At 50.3% G+C, this 21163-nt stretch overlaps 2 protein-coding genes across 5 annotated transcripts; both read right to left on the bottom strand.

Moving 5' to 3' along the window:
* Positions 1–103: 103 nt before the first annotated feature.
* On the bottom strand, positions 104–16251 carry TRAF3IP3 (TRAF3 interacting protein 3). Of its 4 annotated transcripts, none has more exons than XM_054804052.1 (16): positions 15979–16249; positions 12694–13052; positions 11330–11444; positions 10797–10854; positions 10544–10568; positions 10085–10114; positions 9743–9838; positions 5889–5960; positions 5508–5648; positions 4651–4788; positions 4263–4398; positions 3443–3505; positions 3305–3364; positions 2620–2768; positions 1136–1408; positions 104–955 (listed from the first exon to the last, which is right to left on the bottom strand). In XM_054804052.1, exons 2-16 carry the CDS (start codon positions 13030–13032, stop codon positions 872–874), a joined length of 1779 nt encoding a protein of 592 aa, XP_054660027.1. In that variant the 5' UTR covers positions 13033–13052; positions 15979–16249; the 3' UTR covers positions 104–871. The 4 variants fall into 4 exon arrangements, with proteins under 4 accessions (XP_054660027.1, XP_054660030.1, XP_054660031.1 ...); XM_054804055.1 differs by having other exon boundaries at positions 1136–1249; positions 15979–16246; XM_054804056.1 differs by lacking the exons at positions 12694–13052; positions 15979–16249 and adding an exon at positions 12512–12680.
* A 380-nt stretch (positions 16252–16631) lies between these two features.
* On the bottom strand, positions 16632–20356 carry LOC129196557 (11-beta-hydroxysteroid dehydrogenase 1-like). Its single transcript, XM_054804257.1, has 6 exons — positions 20134–20356; positions 19434–19564; positions 18754–18865; positions 18452–18637; positions 17776–17919; positions 16632–17351 (listed from the first exon to the last, which is right to left on the bottom strand). The coding sequence occupies exons 1-6, from the start codon at positions 20219–20221 to the stop codon at positions 17131–17133; spliced, it is 882 nt and encodes a 293-aa protein (XP_054660232.1). The 5' UTR covers positions 20222–20356; the 3' UTR covers positions 16632–17130.
* Positions 20357–21163: the final 807 nt, after the last annotated feature.

Consider the following 21163-nt stretch of genomic DNA (forward strand, 5'->3'; position numbering starts at 1 on the left):
CTGTAAAGTCAGGGTATGTCTATTTGCTGCAAACACCTGAGGATTTAATAAAAAAATTTGAAGACCACAGTATTTTGAATTTATGAAGTTTATTTTAGGCTCCATATCATATTTACTACTCATGTGAGGTGGTGTAACACACTGTCTTGTAGCTGAGCCTATGCTTGAACGAGGGGTAGGTGCTACCGTAAAACCTGTACAGTACAGCTCTGAAAGGGGCTTAAACCCCCCCATCTGTCAAATTAATGTGGTGCTGGAGTGAAGGGGAAGCGGCTGTGGCTGTGGGGACGCTTGGTCATGAGACAGGCCCACAGAGCGGTGGGTGAACTGGGCCCAGCGGGCAGGAGGTGGGAAGATCGCTCAGGACAGGCACTGCACAGGGCGAGTATGAGGGGGCTGTGCTAAGAAGCCTCCCTGAGCTGGGTTTCTTTGTCAGGTGCCAGTAGAGATTGGCTGGGGTCACATACCTCCTATTTTGGGGAGGCAATAAATAGAGGAAGAGGATTGTGTAGTCCTCTCAGCCGCTGGGCATGAAAACCGGGGAGGCTGGATCCCAAGGGCACGGGATTCCTCGTCCTTCCCGCCTGGCACGAACCCCAGCAGCGGTGGCTGGAGCAGCTTTGTCCCTCAGTGCCACAGGAAGTGGGCAGCACAACCTTCAACTGACGTGAAATAACCAAAGCAGCCGAGGGAAGGAGTGATCTCCCAGCGTTTATTTGAGCCGCGGGAGTTTGTCTGGAGTGACATCAGCTCACGTTATGAACCGAACAGGTAAGTACAAAACAGCAGATGTGCACTGCGGTGAGGGCGCGTTGCTGCTGGTGAAGCAGAAGTCAGTTCCTGCAGTGAGATGGGTCATCGAGAAGGTCCTTCATGGTCTGTAACTTGTGAGGAAGGTGGCTATGGCCATTGCTATCACTGCCACCAGGAGAGGGACCCAGTGACTGCGCTGTCTCTGCAAGGAGAAGCAAGTGTTACTAGGAAATCTGTGGGGAAAAGAAACTTCTCATCTCATCCCCAGCAAACATGTCATTCATCTTTCTGCAATGCACAAATAAATGGGGGAATTTTCCCCAGACTGATCTGCAGCCTCGGTCCAAAAGCATGGGGAGTCGGGGCGAGGAACGTCTCCCACCTTTGCCTGCTTGCCCTGGAAGTGGTTGAGCTCGTCCCGGCACTGGCGCAGCCTGGTCAGGCAGGAGCGGTACTCCTCGCTCAGGGCCTCCAGCTCCGAGCGCAGCTCCGTGCACTGCAAGCAGAGCGAGGGGCCGTTAGCAGGAGGGATCCCCTCACTCTTGTACGCACCCAGAGTGGCAGGGCTCCCGCAGCGGCTGCAGTGCTTCACCCGTGCATGAGCGCTGCAGTGACGGGGGATTTTCACGTCTGCTCCCTGTATGCCCATATGTACCTATAAGGGACAGAGCAGATCTCAGTGTTACTGGGAACGTGGTGACAGAGGCAATGCCCGGTCAGTTATTGTCCCGTGACCTGCTTGGCTTTGCTGCCATCTTTCACATCACATGGGAGAAAGAAGCAATAGTTATTTTTATGACCATGAAAGTGTGCAGGTCATACACAACCTGTGGAATGCAAACTCGTGGCAGGGTTTGCTTCTCATTCTGAAATTGTCTGCATTTCACTGACTGCAAGAACAATTGTGGAGTCCTTTAAACCCTCTGAGACATGAAACACAAAGGTGCTCTGGTTGCCTTTGTGACCCCAAAACCCAGGGAGCATCTTTGGTCCAAATGGCTCTGCACCATGAGACCCTGCTGCCTTCCCGGTGAGCGGTGCGTTAGCAGTGGCTGTGGAAGGAGGCTGCCTCTGCCTGGGGGCTGCAAGAGCCACAGCAGGGGCAGCTGGGCCCCCACAACTGTTTCCTTTTGCTGTGATTGTGCTTACAAAACCCTTCCCCAGGTGGTACTGGGTGATGCCTGGTGCTGGTGGTGTGCTCGACAGCGTGGGTCAGTAGGACAAGCTCTTCTCCTGCATGGCTCTAAGCTCTACTGCAGTAAGTTATAAGTCCATTTTTTTTTTTTAATAAATCCTTGCTATCTGAATATTGCTGTAAGGACTGTGAGGAAGTTGGTTGGCTGAGGGCACAGTTTGGGTTACCACTCTTGTGACCTGAAACAGTGTTTTAGATCAGAAAGTGCATGTAAGAAGTCAGAAAGCTTTGAAGTTTTTTGCAGCCCAGTTGTGAGGACGTTGCTGAGACCCTTCCTGTTATTTGCGAGCTTTTTTTCCTCCTCTCCTTCCTTTATGCTCAGGAGACTTCAGCTCTTAAAGCGTGGCTTTGGCTTTTCCCTGTGAGACTGCTGAGACTTTCCTGTCTGCGAGAGCAGAAATGGGTTTGCATGGAGAGGGCTCCGCTGCTCCAGCCTCGGGTGCCAGGCTGCTGGTGCCCTGCCCTTGCGCGTGGAGACTGCACCTGGGGCTTAGCTGAGGCTGGTATCGGGATAAAAAAATCAGCAGAGACAATCCTTACAGGAGATACCAAGCTCCGGTTATTGCCAGGAGCTTTGGTGCGGTGTGTTGTGCCGCTGCTGGAGCGCTTACACCAGCGGTTGCTCCCCAGCAAGGCACTTGGTCCCCGCCGGGATTCAGTGACCTCCTCACCTCGTTCTCCTTTGCTGTAAGCTGGGATGTCCTTTTCTGCATCTCCTCCTTCAGACTTTCTTCTCCCTCCTCCTCAGGGTGCTCTAAGAGAGTGTTTTGTTTTTCCTTGGCAGGAGTGAGAGGTGGGGTCTGCGTAGTGAAAACCTGGTCTAGAAAACAGTCAGGCTTCTGATGAGAAACAGGTCCAGGCTCTCAGTCTGCTTTAGATCTTGTTTACTCAGCACAGCTGAAAGATAATGCTTGTGTGCTATCACACAGCAGAGGACACAGGAGCCGAGTTAGTTATCATGGGCCTGCCTCTGCTGTAGTTACAAGTTAATCATCTTTAGAGGAATATTTATAATAAGTTGCCAGAAATGGAAGGGAGGGAGAGGTAAAAATGCCTTTTATTACTTTTTCAAGTACAGCTGTAGTTGCAATTATAAACTGGAATTTATTTTGCTTGGGGAAAAAATGGCATAGCCACTGAAGTAGAATTTGCAATGAAAACCATTTATTTTTTAAAGTGTTTGCCATCATAAATACACTTATATTTAATGTTAACTAGCAAAATATAATAACTTGCTTTGTGCAGCTTTAAAATAATCCTTTATTCTAAACCAATGTAGACTTCTCCTAGAGTCAGGTCTACTGTTCCTGTATCCAGTGAGAGGAGTGCTAGGTGGGAGTTACAAAGTTTGCTGACCTTTCCTTTGCACCGTCACCTCCTGGGTCCTCTGTTCGTTGGTCTGGTTCTGTATCAAGTCTGTGAACGTGAAAAGCCATTGTTACCATCCACAGCGCTAACACGGAGTCTGACTTTTCACTTCTTTGTGTTACTTACTGTGCAAATAGCTGATCGTTGCCTCCAGTGTTACCTTCTGATTTTGTTCTTTTTGCAATTTCTCTGAAACAAGGGTAAAAAAATCAAGGTTGATGTAAATCTTTGTGTGTCTTTACTCAAGGATGGCAACTTTCCCTTTCTCCACATGCGTTAAGTGGAGCGGGTATCGTTGGCTACACTGAACTTTCTTCTCTGAAGGAACATGATTTTTAGCTGTTAATTGCCCTTTCAGTTTCAGTAGCTTTTTCTAATGCGTCTTACACTCTATTAATTTATGGTTTGTGTGAGACCTGTTATGAAAATAGATCTGCCAGCCACGCACTCTTCCTTAATTGTGTTTTAAAATAGCTGCGTGAAGCACGTGTGTGTTTCCTTGCCTCTACCTGACGTGGTACTTTAAGATGCTACTAGCTCATATTTATACGCTGGTAACATCCACCACCATGCAGCAGCAGCTCGGACAGTAGCAGGCGATGCCCCGCCACCCCAGCAGGCTTGCATTGCTGTGTTCGATGGGTCTGACAAGGATGCAAAAGTCCTCATCAAAGCTGAGGACTCATCTTTGATTTTTTTTTTTTTCCAGGTGTCTCATTCCATCCCTTCTTTTAGACAAGTCATTTCACTTGTCTGGAGTCCTTTAGCCTAGTTGGAAATGACTTTAGGAGCCCTTTGGAAACCAGAGGCTTTCCCAGCAAGCCAAGATGTGCAGTACGTTTTGTGCACTTGGCTTTAAGGACTAGGATTTTAAGACTGTTTATATCCTTATATCCTCTATTCATTTGGAGGACAGACCCCCCCACCGTTCCCCTGCACGCGATACCTTCGATGGCGCTGATGTGCTCTGCCTTCAGGTCGTTGTCCTCCCGCAAGGCGCTGGCTCGCCGGTGGAGCGCGGCGTGCTCGTTCTGCAGGCTGCACAGGGCCTGCTGGAGCTGCTCGTTCTGCATGTCCGCTTGCTGGGGGCGAGAAGAGCCCCGGCATCAGCCCAGCCCCAGCACCGTGCCGTGGGCAGCCTGTGAGCACGTGGCATTGGCCAGCTTTCTGGTCACGAAAGGCAGCCCCAAGCTGAGAACTGGGTTGCACGTGTAACTGCTGTGCTTCATCGAACGGGATTTATCCTGTAGTGATCTCAACTTAGGGGCTTCCCTGCCTGCAAATTGGGAAATGCAGACTCCCACAGATGCTGTTCCTGCGGGGAACTAACGTACCTGCAGTTTGCTTTGCAAAACATGGAAGCTGTTCTCGAGCTCGGTGTGCACCGCGGTCAACTTGGTCATCTCCTCTTTGAGTGTGGTGTAGCGCTCTTTCCAGAAGGTGAGGTCCTCTCTCATCGCTGCCAGGCTCCTCTGTGGAGGAGACAAGGACCTAGGGGTGGGCTGTGACCCACGGCACGGTGGGACCACGCCAGGCTGCCCTGACCAACATCCACGGCACTGCGTGGGGCTTGGGCAGCGCGGCCGCCTCCTGCGCCAGGGTTACAATAACCTGCGTGGGTCTGATGCCATCTGATGGACAGAGCGAACATGGGCACGGGTTTGCTGCGGAACCCGAGTTCCTCTGCTGCCCGCAGGATTTGGAAGCCTGGTAGTATTTGGAATAAGACTGACTTGTTTTTCTGAAAATAGGAGTTATCTTGTGGGTCAATGCAAATTGCTATCTCTTGGGGAAAATTCTTTTTCATATAAAAGAGCAACTCCAGAAGAAGTGTCTCTGGAGACCTGGTGGCCTGGAAGTCTGTGTGTGTGGCTTGTTGTTCTGTGTGTGCAGGACAGGGAATGTGAAGAAGGGTTGGTGGAGGAGAAGGAATTGCATTTAAAACTGCCAAACAGCAGTATGTTCCCCACCTGTGTGCTGGTTTTAATAACCTGATGCATGACTCACAAAATGAGCACAGGTTGCCACTAAGCTGCTTTGGACTTTGCTCAGTAGCTTAAAAAAAAAAAAGATAGTTTTGCATGTTTGTTACTAATGGTAAGCTAGTCATTGCCTTTCCCTGAAACGTGGGGGCTCTTTGCCACAGTTGGGCTAGATCAAAGCAAAGCCAGGTGTAAAACATGTTGCTTACTTGAGAGTTTTGCAGCTGCTGCTCTGTTTGGAGTTTGTCCTCCAGCATCTTCTGAAGAGCCTCTTTTGCCTTCTGCTCATAGGTCTGCTTCTGGTCCTCCATCTCTATCAGGATCTTCTTCACACACTCCTTTGAGTAACTCTTTAAAGGAAGAATCAAAGTGCTTGAAGGATCTTATCTGACATATTCCTAATCTTGCTAAGCCAGAGTGTGTAAATGCTACTGCTGATTTGCTGTGAAGCATTGCTTCAGCGAAGAGGAAAAATCATTTTCAGATCTGTATCTGATTAGATTGCTCTAGAAACTGAGACTTGACCTAATTACGTATTTTGTTTTCATCCTTTCTTCACCCGTGTTTGTTTCTCAGCAATCGGACATTACCTGGGTACAGGCCTGCAGCTGATTTTCAAGTGCTCTTAGATTACACTTCAGTTTATCTTCATTCAGCTGACCCTGGGGATGAAAAACAATTGAACCGATGTGTGGAATCACGAACTATACAATATGCCCCCGGTGTTCTGTCACCTTGTGTTTTGATTCACTTTCTCCCTTCATCTGTAATATTGTGGCTAAATTTGGTCAAGGTCTTTTCAACGCTCAGAGTTCAAACGAGCCCTTCACGATCTCAGAATAAATGAGAGATGAGGGAAGTAAAACTTTTACATGCTGAAAAACTCTGCTGAGGCAGTTCCACTGGTTACTGAGTGCAGGTACTTGCAGTGAGATGAGAAGTGAGGAGCAAGGGGATTTCAGGTTAGTCTGGATGGGTCTGGCAGAAGCGGAGGTGCCGCCTGTCCCCGCGTACAGCCCCGTTCCCTGGCTGATGGTTCCTCCCTCCAGCGCTCCTTGCCTAAAGCTCTGGCTGGTGCTAAGGTCTTGTCTTGCTGGTTCCCTTAGGAAATAGGTTGGGTCTGCATTGCAACATCTAGCAGTTGGGCAGGGGGATAGAGGGCAACAGGGATGATTCATTTTTCTTATTATGATCTCCTCTCAGAGTTAGTCAGGCTGCTTAGGTTTTGTGAAACCAGACTGCATGCAAATTCAGATACAATTTCTAGCAAAGAGTTCACGTAGGCTGTTTTTCCACCACCGATACGGAGAGCGCTGGTATCCTCTCTGCTCACTGCTGTTTGAAGTCAAGCTTCTGAGAAGCAACTCCTTGATGTTACAGGAATAGCTGTTAGACCCAAGCAAAACCAGATTCTCTGGTGTCTAAGCACTGTTTAAATTTGCACAGAAGTAAGTTTACAGTCCCAAAGACTAAATCTTCCCAGTTCAGTTGTTGATACAAAGAATTAAAGGCTCTGTTGTCTTGGAAAGTAGGTGGAATTTTGAAAAGCATTTTTGTATGTGAAACATTATGCTTAGTTTTCCTCTGTGGTCTATTTTATTCTGCTATCTGCAAAGGTTCATGTTGGAAGGTGGTGGTGTTACAACCGCTGTGCACAGATGTAAATGACTGTACAAAGTACAAGGCAGCAGAGCACCGGGCCCTTCCTACGCTTCAGAGCAAAGACGTGCTGGCAAACTCCTTTCATGGAGATACAGCTTATAAATTGGCAAAAGAACATAAAGATCTCCCTAACTGGAATAAGGTGTCTGTTAGGGCTGTTACCAGAACAGCGTGGCAGTGACGGGTGAGTGCACGTACGTGGGAGGGTGTAAGAAATTACGCTTCTGACCAGAAAAGTTAAGTGAGGAAATCTTGGTCAAGCCCTTGTGTTGAAGATGACCTACATGAAAGGGGATGCTTTAACAAAAACCAAACCACCCTCCCCCCCCAAACCAACCCAAACCCCCACCCACAGCTAAACAAAACAACCACCCTCTGTAGCCACCATCCATCATCAGACAGGGTGGCTTTTCCTCTTGTCGCCATGTCCCTGGTGACACTGTGACGAACGCCGCCGGGGGGTCCTTGCCCTGCGCCTTGCTAGAGCCCAGGACAGCCGCTGCCAGCCAGGCAGAGGAAAGGATTACAGCTAACATGTCCAAAATGCGCCCGCTCTTGCAAACACCCCATTTGAATCCTGAATATCTGATACTCCTTCCCTTAATCATTTTAAATAGCTCATTCAAAGCAATAATAATAAACGCTGTTTCTGGAAGGCTTCCAGTTTGCCCAAACATGATGCTTGTGCTAGAAAAGTCAGTCCATACAGTAGTAGTAACATGCTGGAAATGACAAAGAGCTTAAACTCGGCAGAGCTGCAAGGTACTTCCAAAAGTCAGGCTTGACTTCAGAGGTCAGGAAGGGAAGAAAATGTATTAAAGTAGAAATTTTCCTCTTTAAGAAGAGAACAGTTTAAAATTAATGGCTCTTAATAATCATAACTGAGACTTAGCTTCCTTCACCTGGCAGCATTTTTGAATCAACTAAGCCAGTTTTACAACAGATGGAGGATTGAAGGTACAGACCTGTGGTAGGAAGGTCTCTCTAACCCAGAAGTAAAATCATGGGGGGGAACCCGAATGTTTTATCCCTTGAGTTTAATGACACCCCCATCATCCTGCAGAGTATTCACTTGTTCCATCAAGACAGAAGCACTCATGAACACGAGCAGCACCTCAAAAATGACTCTGTGGCCGTTTCAAGAGTTACTGCCATAGCATTCATGTGTATGCAATAGCATTTCTTTAAACCCTGAAATATTTGAAAGGATTAAAAAGCTGCTGCAACAAACATTTGGTGTCTCACCTGGGCTTGGAAATGGGCAACCAGCCATCAGTTTCCATGGCACAGCGTTATGGTATAGGACCTGTCCATACCTCCCGGAGAAGCCCCTCTCCCCAGCCTCCCTCTGCGCCTGCTCCCCGGGGATCCCCTCTGTGCAGGCAGCATCTGCCTCGTTTGCCCCGTCGGCTCCGGTGCCAGCGGCGAGTGAATTTTTAGTCTGGTGAAAGGCTGAATGCAAGAGGCAGCAGCAAAATCTCTCCTCTGTAGCAAAGATAGCAAGAAGCAAAGTGCACCCACCTGTTTTTAATGTGAGGTTTCATGGCTGCTTCCTGCAGAGTCTGTCAGGGTGTTTTTTCCTGCTCATATTATATTTAAAGAAGCAAGCAAAGGCGGAAGTTTCTAACCACAATACATCTAACACAGGGGTTTGTTTTTTTTTTTTTTTTACATGATCTCACCCAATCACTTGCTTTTCTGCCCCAACAGACCTTTCAAAACACTTTTTTCATGGCACAATGAACTGTAAATTAATATCTGATTCAATCATCCTACATAAAACACTTCATATGTTACATAAAATGCATCATCTTAATTTTACCTCCTGGTAGCAGGAAAAAAAAAAGGGCCCTGGTTCAGTGCTGCCCAGAGCGTTTTGTCTGAGCTTGGGGAAATAGTTTGACACAGGGCCACGATTCGGCAGTGCACGTAAGGTGCCAGAGCATCATGGTATTGGGTCCTCACCCTGTGTGTGGGGCCCAGAATACCCCCCCGAAAGCAATGGGGACAGTGCTGCCTTTGCAGGATGTCACCGCGGATCCCAGCGAGGAGCGGACGGGGTGGCCAGGAGCTCGGCAGGAAGGCTGCGTGCGCTGGCTGGGGTTTTTAGCTGTCGCGTTCCCAGATAAAGAAACGGCTTGTCTTTCCTCCATCCAACGCAGTGTTTGCCAGCACTTGGGTGCAACAGTTTGGTGCCTCTAAAATTTTTATTTTTTGGGGGGGCGGAAATTGGTTCAAAATATTTCAAACTTGTTTTGACTAAGAAAGAAACCTTGGTGGAAGATGGTTGTTTGGGTTTATTCCAGTTTTTTCCCCACTCATACACTTCTGTGTGTTTTTTAAGAAAAAATGGGAAAGGCAAGTATAAAAAAAACCCCAAAACCTTACAGAAGGAAAGGGTTTTACACTTGCTGTTGATCTGAAAGCAAAGTATGTTTTGTAACAATCTTTTGGGGGACAAAAGGGAAAAACTTCAGGCAAAGTACCCCTCTAATTTCTGAGTTTGTGTTTGACCCTCCCTGGAAAGAAAGGTGGCAGCAAGGAAAGAGGTGCAGCAAGCTGCAGGTGAAGGGTTCTGCCCCACGTCTTGTCTGCTAGGTGACAGCACCGCGTTTCAAACCCGTAACGTCTCCGCGCCTGCAAAGCACCGAAGCCTGGCAGAGCTACAGCTTAGAGCCGAGAAAGAAAGAGAGACCCGGGCTGTTCTTGCTTCTGCACAAAAGCCCGATCCCGCCAAGGCAAAACCTCCCCCGGCAGGAATCGCCGCGTGCGGTTCTGGTACCTGCCAGGATTTTTCTGACGCTTGCAGCAACGTGGAGAAAAGCTCCTGCAAAATGACCATCTTCTGCTTGAGGAGCAGCTCGCGGTGCAGGGCTTCCTGCGGGGAAGGGGAGAGCGGGTCAGTGGGGACCCCCCAGCTCAAGGTCAAGGTCAGGGCTTCTGCAGGTCTGGGGGGTTCAGGCAGGTCTTTGAGTTCAGTGGCTTATCTGGAGTCTTTCTTGGCCACATTAAAATTGGGCATGTAATGATAATAATTGGGCTTATTATTATTATTTAAAAAGCATCGTTCTACTTGCTGAAGACCTGCTTTCCCAGAGGGTACTTAACAATGTTGGGCACCTACCTTCAGGTAGTTGGACAGCTGCACCATTTCCTGAAAGGGGAAGGGCAAATGTTTAAAAACATAGGATCGTTTCAGTTTATATACACCGTATGGACTTGCTACAAAATCCAAATATTTTGAAATAAAATGGAAGTTAATGGCCTATGTTTGGGTGGAGGAGGAGAACCTGCTGGGGTTTAGTTGGTTGGTTTTTCCAGGGAAGGGAAAATATTTTCTGCTGCAACTTACAGCATTGGAGCTGTGGCATCTTTGCCATGTAGAGGATCGAATCGGGGAAGTTTTACTGAGTGAGAACAGTAGATATCCATGGGACAGGAGTGCCCTTCTCTCCTATAGAAGCAGTGTCATCATTTTTCAAACTCTAGAAATTTAGTGCAAGTCAGTGTCCCGGTCAGACATTTTAGAAACTGATTTAATTTGCAGGAGTTCAAGGCTAGTTATTATCTGTGTTTCGCTTACCTTATTTAAAACTGCTATTCCACAACTAAAATAAAAAAGAAAGTGTGTTACTGAGGTGAGCGCGATGTGGGTGTCCGCAGCAGTCCGTGCCTCTGGCCACCAGCCGTTCCCTGCCCCAGCCCAAGCAGATTGTGGATATTTGTACAGCAAAAGCTTGTGCTGAGGTGAAGTGCATCTGGGCTCGGGCATCGGAGGCGGCTGCCCTGCGGTATCCGAATTCACAGCCCGCGGAGGGTGGGGAGGACTGGCTTACTCTGTTTGCTGGCTCGAGTCTTTCACTCCTGCGCTTGGATGTGTAAGGGTCTGGGTTCCTGTGAAAGCGAAGCGAAAGGATAAGAGTGATTCCCCCCGTCTGAGGGGCCGTGAAGTTCTTCTGTTTGGGTGTCCATCTCTGCTCTCGGAGATGGCGTCGCTTCTAGGATGGAGAGCAGCTGTTTGAACAGCGTCCAGTAACACAACTCAGTGGGGACAAGAGGCAAAGAAGAGTCCTGCTCGGATGGACAGAGAAGTAGAAGTGAAGTAATCCTGCAGACTGAAGTTAGCCCCCAGGCCCCTGGATAATCTGGGGTGCTTACAGAGAAGCTGTAGGGCAGAGCAAAAATGTTCTTAACACCTGCAGTTTGCAGGGAATACTCAGGCTGGGATAGCAAAACTTAGGGCAGGTGTGGGGCTGCTGAGAGGGGAGGAGCCAGCTCGCATCCCAAACTGCTCTGTGGAGACTTAGAGGTGGGAGGGAAACACCGCGGCTGCTTGTTGTGCTGGGAAACTCGAGCATCCCTCGCCTACCTTGGGTGTTCACGGAGGCACCTCGCCTGGGCATGGCTCCTGCCGAAATGCTGAGAGGGTCGCCGAGGCCGAGTGGGGAGTGTGCAGGGAAGAATGTGGGGCAGCTCCATGGGTGCTGGAATGAGAGGGCAGCTCGAGTCAGCATTTCTCCAAAATGGGCTGTGAGGAATGGAAGGGGCTGTGGTCGCGTCAGGCTTTGTCCCTGCAGTGACTGGGTGAGGAGCCTCAAGGAGATGCCAAGAAACCGTGGCAAATCCACAAGGATCTGCTGCTTTGGCTGCAGCAGCTCCAGAGCTCTGTGGGGGAAAACCTGCTGGCTTCTGAGGGGGGACACCAGAACAGGACAAGGAACCCCAAAGGGTCTAGAGGTATTTCTTGAAAAAATGAGGACTTTTGGTGGCGGGGAGCTGGGTCCCGGCTTAGGTCTCTGCTGCCACTTGGCTGCCTCGGAGCAGAGGTACCTGCTCTGCACTGGCTTCTCCCCTGGGGCTGGGGGAGCAGAGTCCTTGCCGCATTGCCCCTCTGCTTCTCGTTACCCCTGCAAAAGCAAGGGGAGGGCACCGTGCACGGGCAGCCTGCGTGTAAATGCTTGTTCCAGATTCCTGCTGTCTAGCAGGTGATTAAAGCCAGTGAACCAAATGGCAGCGGGAGGTCGGTAATTGCTCTGCACGCTCTGGCGCTGCAAAGGGATCTTGAGGGCGTGCCTGTTTGTAAGTCACTTCGCGTTCGACTGTCCCTGCTCACGCAGGTTTGTGAAGCCCCTAGGATGAACTTGTAACATACCGGGGAATTGTTCATTTTTGCACGGGATGTAAGTTTAGAAAGAAATCTGTTTGGCACTCAGATTGAGGTGTTTTGCGCTGCATCTTTCTATAGATGTTACTCAAGGCAGTGACTCTGCTGGGCTGCTGTTAGCTGTGCAGCACAGGGTGGGTAATGAGTACCAGGGAGTCTCCAAATTCCTGCACCCTTCCTGCTAACAGTGAAAGTGATGGAGGGAAGCCAGGTGTTTAAAGCTGAGTTTTCAAGGGTAAAAATAATTTGTGTAAGTGCAAAACTGTAATCTGGCAGCTAGGATGTGGGGTTGTGCTTGGAGGAATGGCAGAAAATCTTCATCTAGTTCAGGGTTTGGGAAACAGGAGAGGAGCACGCCGGGAGGGAGGTGACAGCATTTACATGTACCTGATTCTGCAGTTCATAAGGAAATGCGCATTTTTGTCTGTGCATTCTCCCTTTTTTGCTGTCCTTTTGATTTGGATCCCGATGCTGTTGCAGTCGGTGGACAGGCTGTGGGTGCTTTACTGGGTGCTAGCTGGAGAGGGCAGAGCATCGCGCTGTGCTCCGGGCGCGGGGGCTGGCGTTACCTGGAGCAGGACGGGCGATCTGGGCTCCACCGGTGAGGAGGGGTCCAGGGGGACACGTGCTTCGGGCTCCCGGCCCAGCAGTGTGCTTCCAGCATCGCTTGCCAGGTTTCTCCTCCTCAGGAACTCCCTTTGCCGGGGGCTCTGCGACGGCTCCTCCGCTCCCCTCCCGGAGCGGCGGCAGGTTGTCATGTTGTTTCGCCGTCGCAGGTTCTCCCGCGTCTCGTGCCGCCGCTCGCATTTCTCATCGTAGCTCTCGTTTGCGCGCCTGTACTGCGGCCGTGCCTTCTCGGGCTGGCTGATCATGTTGGATGCAGCTCTGCCAGTCTGTGACCGTCCCATCCGCTCTGGGGTCCTCTGTCCTGATGAAACCAAGGGAAAAGATAGGATTTGAGTGAAAACTAATTATTTCTAAGATTAAATGAATGTGAGGTATTGGACGCTGATTCTGGAGTTCTCATGCAATGGATACAAGTGATGCTCCTGGAGAAATCTGTTGTCCGTGAACCTGCACGTGTTGGCTGTGTAAAACGCCACGCTGTTCGTGCTCCTCTATCAGGTGGTGCTGACCCGGGGGATGCTTAGAACAGAACTTCAAACAATTAACGCAACCTCATGAAGCCGGCCTCCCTACCAAGTAACGATGCTTCCAGTGCTTCCTCTGGGAGAATTTCTTTCCTGATAAAATAAAAGCCTTCTGTTATTCAAACTGATTCTTTTGCGCATGCTGCTATAGCTCTTTAGCCAACCTAAAGAAAGTAATGAAAACACAGGAAGAGTGATAGCTGCTATTTCTGCAGTAAACTTCTTTTTAGTGTGCATTTCTTCTGCCATTTTCTTTTTTTATAGATCCAAATATCGTAGTGCTGTGGTGTGACTTACTCTTCCAGCAGCTGCATTATATTTCTTAGTGGTGGCTGCCTTTTCTGTGTGCACAGAGAGGTCTGGAGCAGTGAAAACCTTGCAGTGTTGTAAGGGTTTGTGGTGGGGGTTTTTGTTGGGTTTTTTTGGTTTTCTTTTTTTTTTCAGTGGAACATCTGGCAAAGTCCCTGCAGGTCTGAGCACACCCGGTCCCTGAAGAATCCAGCTACCGCATGCTGCTTTCTCTGACCTCCCGGTTCCTCCCTGTCTCCCCAGCTCTTGGCTCGGATGCTGTGTAACACTTTGCCCTTTGCTTGCTCATCCTCGCTTGTCCTCCCACAGCTTTACTGCCTGCAGCCCTGGATCCACGTATTGCCAAGCTGTGACTTGGTTCCTTCATTGCAAGTACAAGTGTAGTGATGGATTGTTACGCTTTGGTGTTAATTAATTGTTAAGCTCTGGTACCAGTTTGCTTCAGGCACGAATCCTGCCTCTGCCTCTGGGGGTTTTGTGGCCCAAACAAGGCAGTGGCCTGGCTGAAGGAGGAGCTCCTCCATTTCAGCACCGTCGACGTGTGCACGTAGGGCGTAGACATGAAACCTCCTCCCTCCTCCTGATTTCTCTGCACAGTTGCAAGCCACGGGTGCGTTGTTTTTTACTGGGCTTTGGTCGTATCGAGTGTATTTGGGCCTTTGCCTCTGCATCAGTTAAAGAGAAAGCTGAGCAATAGCTACCCACAACTGCTCTTCTTCCTTCCTCCCCTCAAGCGAAAGCTCCGTCCCCCTCTCCCTTCCCCTTGCCCCAGCAGCAGTGAAGAGGCTCATCATCCCCATGTGCATCCTGTGAATGATGCTCAGAGGGTTCCCCTTCCCCGGGGGGGGCTCAGCCTGGGAGCTGCTGTGGCTGTCTGGTGTGGAGTTTTCTCGTATTTTACTAAATCATGTTAATGTAGGAAGGCGGGAAGAAAAAAAAAGTTTAGACTCTGAAAATTCAGGTTAAACGTTCTGTGTCAAACAAACCCACCAAAACTTCATTGGTTTCATTCTGTCTCGAACAATTAGGAAGTTGTTGAGTCTAATGAAAAAAAAAGGGAACAAGTAAACCCCATTTACATGTATAATATTTCTGTGCTTTTTAGTCTGCGTTAAAATCTGCTCCGTAATTCTTTCTATTGTCCTTGTCCTAGCTGGGGTGTTCTCAAAGCCCATCACTAGTGCTGTCTTTTCACTGCAGGAGCTTCCTTTGGAAGGAGAGCGGCGCTTTCAGGGCAGCCAGCTCTTGCTCTGGGCAGGGAAGGTGCCTGCGAACCCACAGCCGGGACGCTGCTCCCAAAGCTGAGCCTGCCGGGGACGTGGGCTTCCAGACCCCCGAAATATGGCACTTGCTGAAAGATTAGGCAGCGCTCACCTATGTGCTTTTATTCATTTTTATTCGAATATTCTCTTCTTTGAATAGCTTCTGAAGCATCTCTAATTTTAGCTTAAATTTACCAAAGGATCCCAACGATGTTTCGCTATTTGGGTGTTTCTTACACCTACAGCTGGAGGAGTCTTGGGGTACAAAAGGCTGAGCGGGTTATTCCCATGCAGCTTTCACATCCATACCTTAACGATCCCCCTGTGCTCACCCAGGCCCTTTCTGCTCGGTGCTCGCACGCTGGCTTTCCTCGGCCCAGCAGGCGAGGCAAGGTCCGGCCAACAGCTTCCCACGGAGAAATGCAAGTAGGGTGTACGCCAGCGCCCCGCAACGTGCTGCCTGGAAGCCTGAGGCTGGGTACCACTCCGTAGCTTGGGACAAAGCGCGCATCCACAGCCAAACCCGCTCCAAACACTTCAGGGCAATTTAAAAGTATTTTTTCAACTCATTTTTCTTAATTCTAGAAATAACCCAATTGCATGTTGAATCCGGGTCTCGGATGTCCTGCTCGGTCCCTGCTCATCCAGCTCTTCCCGTCAGGAATAGCTTGGTCCCTCTCCCACCTGCACTGCCTCTGGGCTGCCCAGCCTGTTGCCGTGGGTCCCAACAGCAGCTCTTAATAGCCTCGGTTAATCAAAAATGCGTTTTAAAGGAAGGTAAAGCTTAAAGAAATACACGGTTCGTTACCCCATGCTGAGCAAACTGTTGAGGCCTTCTTGACAAGCTAATACTCTTATTTCCTCCTCCTGTTACCCCAAATTACTCTCTCTAATTAACAGATGTCCTTTATCTTTGCTTTCCAAGCTGTTACGCTTCTTGCTTCAAGGGAAACCAAAGGAAAGAAAAAAAAAAAAGTGCTTCTTGCTGGTTCATGTTACAGCCTCCCGGTGTCAATCGTGTAGGCTGAGAACGGGGTGAAAAAAGAGGAAAAAAGGTGCATAATGCCGCTTTTAGTGCAGCAGCCTCTGCTCCCCTCCAGCCCTCGCCAGCCCCGGTGCTGCGGGCACTTACCTGGCCCGAGGGTCCCGTCCTACCCCTGAACTGCCACGGAGAAGTGGGGTGAGCAGGGGGTTATCGGGCGCGAACACGCTCCAACTGCCATCTTCGTGCCAAGCACCTCATTTTGCTGCTCTCGCTCTTTTTTCTTGCTCTGTAAAACAGGAAATGTTGCAGCCACAGCCGAGCCCCGGTTCCTGTCTCTGCTCGCAGCCCAGCTGCGGGGCGCAGACGCCCGGCTTGCGGCGGGGTTTGGGTTATCTTAGAACCCCAAAGTCTCCAGCTTGTCTCTAAGCAGAGCTAGCAAATATCTTTTGAGCCATCTCGCTTTATCGGTCTCTGACACACGGAGGTTGAGCGCTGGTTTGTGGAGCTGCTTGTGGCACTCAGAAACTGAGTTTCCCCAAGCTGCTTTGGGGTAGAGAAATCCAGACTTAGGGAAGTACAGTAATGCTATTATTTTTAAGGCTTCTTGCAGATTGGAAAGGAAAAAAAGTGTGTATTGGCAGCTGAGGGCAGGTCACGAATGGCAGAAATGCATTAAGGTCTTTAGAGAAGTGAAAGCTGTGTTAATGCAAATCGTGCAGGGAGGTCAGTTTAACCAGTTGGGCGCTGATAAGGGCTCTGTGCCTATGCGCGTAGAAAAGGAACACAAGTAAAAGCAGAGATCTCGTAAAGTAACGAAGGGTTTATTTTTACAAAGACCAGCCTGAAAGGAATACGTGACAAAAAATTTCCTGGTTCAAAGAACCTCTCGTGGCTTTGGGTGGTTTGTGCTGCTTGGCCCGAATTCTCGTTCTGGGCCGTGGCTCGGCTCGCTTCCCGTGGTGCTCAGCACCGCTGCCGTTGTGGCTTTCGGTGGGGGAATGGTTTCTGGAGGGTGAGCAGGAAACCTGCTGGTGAGCAGGACATCGGCAGCAGACCCTGCTGCCAGGAGCTTCTCTGAAATGTCTCTTGCTTGGAAAAAGCCAGTTGCAAGAGTTCATCGCTAAAAAGGACATTTTCGTGCTGTGTGTTACAGGCTTCTGGTGCATCGTCTTGGGTTGCCAGGGTGCATCAGCGTGGGGCTGCCCCAGTGGCTTGGAAAAGGGCCACCGAGTAGCCAGCTTAACACCCAAATCCCTCTGGCCTGGCCCAAGGTGTCCCAGTGTGCTTGCCGCCCCAGGGCTACGTTCTTTTGATGTTTTCCACCTTATAGTTGCTCCTGATGGAGCGGTCAAGGAAGTCAGGGGCTATGTCCCGGAGGAGGACCAGGCTGCCCACCACCCAGGATGGGTAGTGCAGCTCCCGCTGGCGCAGCGCCCCGCTCTTGATGATCTCCAGCGCACACTCCTCCTTCGGTGCTGGCGTGTCCCGGATGGCGTGTGAGACCGCTCGCACGGCGTTCTCTGAAGGGATGGGGGGACGAGGAGGGAAGGAGCAGTGTCAGATAGAGGGGCTGCCACAGGTACCACCAGCTAACGAACTGACAAACTCTGGGGTTCAGACCTACTTAACAAGGCTTAGTTAAAATAAATAACAATTGTCGTGATGCCCCTCACACTCCTTTCCACCTCTTGAGTGACCATAGGACAGAATCCCTACCTCCCCTGGGTTTACTGCAAGGACAGCAGAGACAAAGGTCTCAGGCCACACTTTTTAAAAAGTTGGGGTCCCGTTTCCACAATTGCACAGCCGCCGCAGGCTGAGGGTCCAGCGGTGGTGGCGAAGCAGTGTGCTGAGCAGCCTGGGGCCGGAGGGTGGGTGGTGGGCTCAGCCTGGCTCTGCCTGGCAATGCACTGAGTCACGGGGCCCCAGGGATGCTGAGCTTACCTGTGTCGATGTAGCCCAGGATGCAGAGTGTGATGGAGACGTTGACCTTGTCTATGATGAATTCATGTCGCAAGGAGCTGAAAAATCCATCTAAGGCGAACTTAGTTGCAGAGTAGGGAGCAACAAATGGGGTGCCAATTTTACCTGGAGCAGAGGCACAAGGTCAGGATTCGCTTTCCCTGCCTTTTGCCCTTCAAGAAGCTACGACATTGTGGTTTAGGGTGATGGAGTAAGCTGTCAGGAATGCTTGAGAGAAACAGACAAAGGCAGGAATGTTTAAAATGTAACATATGGCGTACAATGGCATGAGGTACCTTCAGTTGGGGGTGATACTGTTCTTGTATTGCTGTATATATATACCCATGTACAGCAAACGCGTGTGTAATATGTGGCCATGCATGTGAAATAACCTGCCGTGGTGTGCCATTGACTGCCATGCATGAAGGTGATTAGTGGGCGCAAAGAGACTAGCAGGACAGGGCATAGAATATAAATCCCCCAGGGGACTTGAATTGCGCATCCAGGATATGAATCGTGCGCCGCTCCCGACTCCCAGCGGGGTGGCTCTCTGCCTTACTGTCCTTATCCTGTCTTTTGAAGAAGAGTGGCAGCAGGGAGCCCTTGCAGGCAGGGGAAGGGATGTGTGCAGGGAGAGCCTGGCCCCTCGTGCGCTCACCTGCCATGGATGAAACGACAACGACGCTGCCCTCGTTCTCCTTCAGCATGGGCAGGGCAGCCGTGGTCATCGCCACATAGCTGAGGAAGTTGGTCTCTAGGAGCTTTCGTACGTGCCCAACGTCCCCGTTGAAGTAGTTGAAGAAGCTGTGACCGATGTGATTTAGGATGAGCATATCAAGACCTCCTGGAAACAGAACAGTTTTGCTATTAGCAACCGGCATCTCAAAACCAAAGCGGCTTCTTTGTGGCTGGGATGGTCCCAAAATGTAGTGTGGGGAGGGGAAGTTCCCCACCACCTACCCCAGGTATTCTCAGCCTCCTTCACCACCACCTCGGGGAACGTGGTGTCCTCCATAGAGCCGCTCACGTAGCTGGCAGATGCGGCACCCAGCTCGAGGCACCGCTCCACAACCTGCGGTGACAGTGAGAACCGTGTTGGCAATGGATCCCCTCCACGGACCCCCCCGTCCCACAAAGGCTGTTGCAGCATATGTCCATGGCCCACTGGAAACCCTCCTCCCTTCATGGGAGGAGACACATTGCTCAGAGGAATGTTTCTGGCTGCAGAGTTAAACAAAGGCACATCTGAGCCAAATATTTATTATTTATAAATAGGGATATGATTGCTTAATTTTGATTCTGTTGTGTATGGAATGTGGAAGCAGTTCGGACTTTGAGAAAGGGCAAGGGTTGATCAGACCAGGACTCGGGCAGACTAGTGTTGTCCTTGATGGTGGAGATCAGAATTCAGAGCTGAAGACTGCAAAGAAAGAAATACCATGCTGTCAGCATTGAAAATGCAATTTGTTGCGGTGGGGGGTGTGTGTGTGTTAGAACAGGCTCATGCTGGGGCGGATCTGTAGGGTATGTGGCACCCGCGAGTGGCCGGGACGGGGTGAATATCTGCATTCTGCCTGCCTGTGGGGGTTCTGGATGGCAAATGTGGTTTGCCAGCCTGGCACGCTCTGCTTGCCATTTACTTTCTGCAGCTTGGCCTCCCTCCGTGCCGTGAGCAGTAGGTGAGCCTCCATGCGTGCCAGGTGATACGCCATCTGCTCCCCGATGCCGCTGCTGGCTCCGGTCACGATCACCCGTTTCCCCCGGAGCATCTCTGGAGAGGAAGGTGCAGAGCTCAGAGCCGGCACAGCCTGCATCGTCGTCATCGTCCCCCGCCGCCCCTCGCCTTTGGGTGCAGGGAGCTGCAGGCAGCAGCACCCCCGCTGCAGCGTGCACCGCTCGTGCAGACCCCAAGTGGAGTCTGGTCATTAATCCCAGTTTGGTGGAGAGCACGAGCGAGACTTGAGCTCTGCATCCAGCCTGGTCTGGGAGCAGCTTTTGGAAGTGGCCAGAGTTGACTAATAAAAGGATTAAATGTTTAAAGTGGAAAACTGCATGTTTTCTAAGTAAATAATTTACTGAGATCAGACACTTACCGTGCGTCCCAGCAGACCCAGTTTAATCCCGTGAGCTTTCCTGTGCGGTGCAGGGTGCTCTGACCCCTCGCGCTGGGGGCTGCCCGCGCTCCCCTCTGAGCCCTCTGCCCTCCTGCGCTTGGGCTTTTTCGGCTGTGCTTTGAAAGGCCCTTCAAACGGCCTCTGCTCTTCTGCGCAGGCACACACTGCCACTCCGGCAGCAGCCTTGCCGATTGTGGTTTTAAAGCGTGTTTTTCCAATGACTTACCTTCATTGAAATTCTCAGGTGCTGAATAAAAATAAAAGGCCAGCGCCAGTCCCAGCAAGGGGACGAAAATCTTCAGGAGCAGACCCATCCCTCTGCGAAAGTACGGGCAGGAGTGAGACAAACTCTGCGACTCTGACCGCGGGGAGATGGACGTGTCCGTAGGTTGCAAACGGAGCTGGGAATGATAGCAGTTTTGAACTGGTTCTTATCTTGCACAAGTTTGCTGGTACCTTTTGGACCTTTTCTTCGTGTTTCCTGTGATTTAGCAAACATTAACCTAAGGGAGAGCGTTGCTTTGGACTTTAGGCTGTTCCCTTTGCACCCTTGTCCTGCCAGGAGTTTGAGGCGTGTTTTCTGAGAGCGTTGCAGGGATGCACTGAAAAGCTTCTCGCTCCATAGAGCAGTGGGCACGTTTGGTGGCTGCCTTTGGGGCTGGGACACCCGTGTCCCCTCAGTGAGACCTCCATGGGATGAATGTCCTTCTCTCTGTCTCTCCACTCCACGTCCAAAACAGAGGCAATGCTTTCCTTCCTCGCTGGCTGCCGCAAGGATTTATTGATCAGCAATACCACTGTGGTACAGGTTCATATGAATACCTAGAGAGAGCAGGGCTGGCAAAGTTTGTGGTTTTTAGACCTTTATCGGTGCTTCTGGCTTATCCTACGTGATATCACCGTTGGTGTAATACTGACAGTTTGTTGGGTAGCTCCTATACCTAAAAAAAAAAAAAAATGCACTCGTCTTGAGGAATCTACTGATTGCAAAAGGCAGTAAAAGAGCCAAGGGGGTGAATAATAAAGATCTTCAGCTTTCACAAGCGTTGCATGTCGCACTGCTCAGCATCTGCCTGGGCATATGGCAAACGGGTTTGCAAGTAATTTTCTGACAGAGCAAGTTTAAAGGGCAAAACCCACTCTGTGCGCCATGGTTTGTGTGGGCGATCTTGGGATAAGGAGAACAGGAATGCCGGTTCCTGATTTCCTTTAGAAAGCGAGGAGCAAACCGATCCTGGGGAGTGCTTTGGTGGGAA

The sequence above is a fragment of the Grus americana genome, chromosome 25 (assembly GCF_028858705.1).
Source record: "Grus americana isolate bGruAme1 chromosome 25, bGruAme1.mat, whole genome shotgun sequence".
Taxonomy (NCBI): domain Eukaryota; kingdom Metazoa; phylum Chordata; class Aves; order Gruiformes; family Gruidae; genus Grus; species Grus americana.